At 50.4% G+C, this 5,464-nt stretch overlaps 1 protein-coding gene across 1 annotated transcript; it reads right to left on the reverse strand.

The window, feature by feature from the left end:
• Positions 1-428: 428 nt before the first annotated feature.
• LOC119274948 (amino-acid permease BAT1 homolog) lies at positions 429-4,319 on the reverse strand. Its single transcript, XM_037555708.1, has 8 exons — positions 4,141-4,319; positions 3,736-3,999; positions 2,383-2,401; positions 2,080-2,299; positions 1,758-1,939; positions 1,376-1,665; positions 1,149-1,278; positions 429-1,052 (listed from the first exon to the last, which is right to left on the reverse strand). The coding sequence occupies exons 1-8, from the start codon at positions 4,266-4,268 to the stop codon at positions 705-707; spliced, it is 1,581 nt and encodes a 526-aa protein (XP_037411605.1). The 5' UTR covers positions 4,269-4,319; the 3' UTR covers positions 429-704.
• Between the last annotated feature and the right edge of the window lie 1,145 nt (positions 4,320-5,464).

Genomic DNA, 5,464 nt, shown 5'->3' on the forward strand with positions numbered 1-5,464 from the left:
TTTTTGAGGAAAAGCCAGCCTCTCCCTGTTTGACATGCAACCAATCCCGTAAATCTGCCCCTTTAATCCGCTTTACTAATTCCTAGCCATGGGCATGTATGCGTATTTACCTCGCCCACCTCCCACGAGTTTTGCAAATCCATCCAGCAGAGCAGCAATAGCATTCCAAAATCAATCAAAATTTGGACTCGCTTGTATGCGTGAACAGAGTTATGCACAAACTAAATATTAAGATTGGAGGGAGTAACAATGAACAACACGTAAGCTGTCTCAATTGGTTATAGCAGGAAGAAGAAAACCAAGAGATTATGAGTTCAAATCCTACCTCTTGCACTTATTTTTTGAAGATTAAAAATAGAAAAGAAAAATGGGCCAGGCCCATGCCCATGACGGAGGGGTGTGACGGGCTGGGTACGTCTACGTATACATGTCACATACGGAGGTGGGTATATATTATGATCAAATGACCATACTGCCCTTATACGGTTTGTGAGGGGATGTACCGACGCAAGGCTCAACGTAGAAATATGAATTTTGAATTTTGCAAATGGAGATCTCAATGGACCTCGGTCTCCGAAAGCAGTTTTCGATATATGCGCCTCTATTAAGAATCTTAGATACAGCCAGCCTACAGCTGCAGCGTGCAACTAATCCTCCAGCAGCAAAATTCCCATCACATGGCGTTCCGTCAACACACTTTGAAGCTAGCCGCTCAAATTGGTGACGGGTCCCTTGAACCAGTGTCTGGCACTGACGACCCAGGACGTCAGGACGAGGATGAAGAGCCCGCCGACGGCGACCGGCGTGTAGTTGAGCGTGTCCCTGGTCACCGGGTACATCACCGGCAGCGAGAAGAGCACGGTAATGGTGACCACCCAGAGCACGGCCACCCACCCCAGCAGCACGCCGTAGCGCCCGAGGTTGAAGGGTCCCGGAACGAAGTGCTTTCGCGCCAGCGTCACCCGGAAGAAGATGGGCAGCGCGTACGCGATGTAGAGCCCGATCGTGGCGATGGACACCATGGCCTGGAACGCCACCAGGCTACCCAACGACTGCAGTTTCCAACCGGAGACCGGCCAGGGTTTATCAGAGCAGGATTAATTACACTGACTGGGTCTCTTTCAGTCAAGAGGTTGGTGTATAATTACCGGCAACGCCATGCAGAGGGAGACGAAAGCCGACAGCCAGACGGCGTTGATGGGCACCTCGTGCTCGTTCACTTTGTGCCACACGGATGACAGCGGCATCGCGCCGTCTCTCGAGAAAGCATACGCCATCCTAGCCATCAAACACATGGAAATAGCGAGATTTCAGATCTAGCTATGTGCCGGTCCAGAAGTGCATGCAGATAACCCAAGAAGAAGATGGTGATCACCTCGAGTTACTTGTGACGGAGCTCATGCCGCAGAAGTAAATGGCGACGGCGACGATCCCCAGGCAGACGATCCCGCCGACGCCGCTGCCGTAGCGGCTCTTGAAGGCCTGGTAGAAGACCTGGGCGATGGCGTACCCTCCAGCTTCATTGTCGGGGCTCAGCAGGGAGGGTATGTCCTTGACGGCGAAGGTGACGCCGAGTATGTATCCCCAGCCGACCACTATCGATATGCCGATGGCGCTGATGATCCCGATGGGGCCGTTCTTGTCTGCGTTCTTGGTCTCCTCCGTCTGCGTGCATGAGCAAAAAGCGTTACTAACCAACCTGTCATAATTTTTAACAAAGTTGCATGAGCGAGATTATTGGTGGCTGGCTTAATTACCATATGCGCCGACGCGTCGTATCCTAAGAGCGTGTACTGGCTCATGAGGAGCCCCAGGAGGAAGATGTAGAGATGGCTGTGTATTCCAGCGCTGTTGTCGGTGTTGAAATTGGTGAAGACGAACTTGGCACTGGCTCTCTCCGTAGCAACAGCCGGCACAGCAATCATCAGGACAAAGACACCTAGTACAAAGTACAAACGATCTAATTATTCGCTACCTTCAATGAGAATCAAATTGAATTGTGTCGAATCAAATTGAACTGTATCGAATCAAATTGAATCGTATCGAATCGAATCTGATGGCGAAAAGAGAGAGACCTACCTAGCATGTTCCAAGCCGCCGCAAACTGGCCAAAGAAGGAGAGCCATGCAATGGGGAGGCTGTTGATGACGGCGTGGCTGAGCAGGATGGCGGCATGGATGGCGATGACCTCGTACTTGGACGCCAGGTACCCTCCGCCGTTGTTGCCGCCGGTGCTCAGCAGGATGATCACCTGGATCAGCTGCGCTAGCGAGTAGTCCACGCTGGTTGTCACTGCCCACTGCAAAATACTCTCTCTCGTCACTTCAGAGTTCAGAGTGAATGAGAAAACACATTCAGACAGACAAAGGTTCAGAGAGTTACCTGTCCAACGATGTTAAACCTGAATGCATGCAATTGCATCGGAGGGAGTAGACAACAAACATCACATCATTAGAGGCTGTCTGCCTGTCTCAAAACAAATAGTTGACCGGAATGGTTCTTGTATTGTCCCTAGACTAGAAGAACCATATTGGTTATAAAAAAATAGAAGAACCATATATACTATAGGGAAAGTATTCGGTGATACCATCCTTTAAATACTCACATGATACCAACTTTCAAACAACAATTTAAAATGTTTCGTGTTCACGAGGTATGTGTCTACGGCACCTAAAAGAATCAGGTTCAAATTCGAAATACCCATTGAGAACCAAAAATGACAAATCTAGCATGAACAGTGTCACAAAAAGCCAAAAGCAAAATTAACACTATTCACATCTGGATATTATTATTTTTTTCTCAATGTGCATTTCGAATTTGAAGCTGAATTTTTATGGGTTGTAACACATTCCTTGTGAACATTTACATTTTTCTCCGATTTTTTAAAATTGATTTTTTATTTTTAAAAAATGGGAGCATGTGGATGTGGGAGTTGATATCACTGAATATTCTCCCCATACTAATAGTAGCATATACTACTATCCAAACACCCGTCAGCATCAAATCAAAATCAGATTTTCCCAGCAAAAAAAAATCAAGATCAGATTCTATAGCGTCAATCAGGACTCTATAGTGGCCGGCCACACATGGTCAAAGCACGCAAAGTGGAGCGAGCACATGAACACAAGACAAAGAGATCCACGTACGCTGTTAAACAACGTCAAATGCAGATCCATTTGTACTAGTACACACTGGCAACTTTGATTCCATCTGATTGGATGGAGCAAAGAAAACGATTATTCCAATTTTTATTCCGGTTCTGATTGTCACAGGGTCTGCTAGCTAAGACGGTTGTGGAAATGTCGTTCGACAAAGAAAGAAAGAAATAATGGGATCCTTTGAGCGGTGCACGTGCAGTGCAGCATAGACTCCGTATCAAAATATAAGATATTTTTCGACATTGTTATATTGTCAAAAAAACATTGTTATAATGAATCAAAAGATATTTGCGCGTCTCTTTCTAGGTTGAGTCAAGATTACGCCCATTGAATTCAGCCCCTAATTTTCGCACTCTATTTTCAAGGAGAAGCACGTGCAGTCGCCTCAAAATTCGCCATGTCAGACTTACTCCCCCTCCGAGAAATTCTAGGTTTTTTTTATTTTGAGAAATGGATATTCCAGTATTGCACGGGCAGGACTTAACCACACGTAGTACTCCAATTTAATTCATTCATGGCGATCTGCGAATTGCACGGTCGACTGCAATAAGTGAAGTGATCATGGTAGCTAGCTTACCAGCCGGTGAGCCAGGAGGCGAAGGGGCCCCAGCGGCGCTCGGTGCAGAGCCTGGCGCTCCAGAAGTAGAGGCCGCCGGAGGTCGGGTAGGTGGAGCAGATCTCGGCCATGGCCAGGCCGACGACGATGGTGAAGGCGCCGGCGATGGGCCAGCCGTACACCATGGTCACCGGCCCGCCGAACTCGAGCCCCGTCCCGTACAGCGTCGTGATGCCCGTCAGCACCGACACGATCGAGAAGGTCACCGAGAAGTTGGACAGCAGCCTGCATGCATGCATGCATCCGCAGCGCGCTTAGCAAATTGACAGATCGGCAGGCAGATAAGCAGAGCAAGCACAAAGATAGGTTCGATCTCTGAACCAAATGGAGATGGTGATTGGTGAAGGGTTAATGTATGCCACGTACGAGAGATTGCGCTTGAGCTGCGGCTCGTAGCCAAGCAGCCGGAGCTTTTTGGAATCGTAGTCGTCGGCGGATATCGCAGCGGCGGCCTCGTCGGCGGCGAGCCGGCTGTAGCTGCTCTGCCCCGCCATTGCTCACCCTCCTTCTGCGACCTGGAGGCCAAACAACAGTCCAACTACCAGTCCGATATCCAGATGCTATCCATCCTAATGACTCATGACACGAGCTTATAGAGAGGGACGGAGAATGCGTGCGGTAACGTGGGGCCCGCCCGCTTGCCTGTCTGCCTCAGATTCCGTGGAGAGTCCACCCGGCCATGTGAAATGGCGATCGCGTGGGTTGGGTGACGAGATCCTGTCGCTCGTGGTGATTTGATTAGCCCAGGCCCAGTGGCGGAGCTTGAGAATAATTCAAGAGGGGGCCATTAGTCAAAAGGAACCAAGTTAATAGGGAAGGAGGGGCTAATTTGTAGTTTAAACACTAATTAGGCTCCTGATGTAGCTTGTTCTTCAATGGATGCAACAATTAAGGGGGGGCCATGGCCCCTGTTGGTCTCCACTAAGCTCCGCCACTGCCCAGGCCTCCATGAGATATTCACTCCAAGTGGAGTTTGCCACGTACTCGTAAAGTACTTTCCCTCTGTAAATAAAAATAAGAGCGTTTGGAGCAACTCCAACGCATTGACCTATTTCGTCGGCGTGCGTCTGTTTAGATCGCGGCGGACAGAAAAATCGGTCTAACGTGCCGATCCAATCGGAGCGTGTCCGCTTTTCGTCCGTCTACTGACTCATTCGCGGCCCAATTTTGAGCCTCATTTGCGTCGGCATGGACACGAGAAGAACGTACGCACCGCGCGCCAACTACACCCCAGGCCCGCCGGTCGGTGGCAAGCAGTCATCTTTTCCCTTCACTTTCCCAAAAACCCTTCCGGCTGCTCGCCATGGACGACACCCTCAATGACACTGACAAAGGCAAGCCCTGTGCCCCCCACAAGACCCTCGTGGCGCCCAAGAACAAGAAGCAGCTGACGCCCGAGCAACGGGCCGCGGACTCGGCGAAGAGGAAGGGGCGGAGGCACGTTGTGTCGGAGTAATGGGCCACGGGTAGCCCAACCCGAGTCCCTGAGCCTTTCAAGACTTTTGGCCGGCTTCGCGCCACAAGACTCCAGAATGAAGCGCCGCCTTCCGGCGGCCGGCTGGCTCAACAGCCGGTTGCCCGAAGACGGCACCAACACAAGCCGACTCCTAGCAGACGGCCTCCGTAGAGGCCGGCTTCAAGCAGGCGGCCACCCGGCGCCCTTAGAGTTTGCGCCCCCCATCAAGAGGAC

The sequence above is a fragment of the Triticum dicoccoides genome, chromosome 3B, assembly GCF_002162155.2.
Source record: "Triticum dicoccoides isolate Atlit2015 ecotype Zavitan chromosome 3B, WEW_v2.0, whole genome shotgun sequence".
NCBI classification, from domain to species: Eukaryota; Viridiplantae; Streptophyta; class Magnoliopsida; order Poales; family Poaceae; genus Triticum; species Triticum dicoccoides.

Excerpts from the sequence above, each read along its gene's own strand:
- LOC119274948 (XM_037555708.1), bottom strand. The coding sequence starts at position 4,268 with ATGGCGGGGCAGAGCAGCTACAGCCGGCTCGCCGCCGACGAGGCCGCC. Across the intron at positions 4,000-4,140 it reads CAGCTCAAGCGCAATCTCTC|GCTGCTGTCCAACTTCTCGG; the intron begins GTACGTGGCATA and ends GCATGCATGCAG. Across the intron at positions 1,053-1,148 it reads CCCTCTGCATGGCGTTGCCG|TCGTTGGGTAGCCTGGTGGC; the intron begins GTAATTATACAC and ends TGGAAACTGCAG.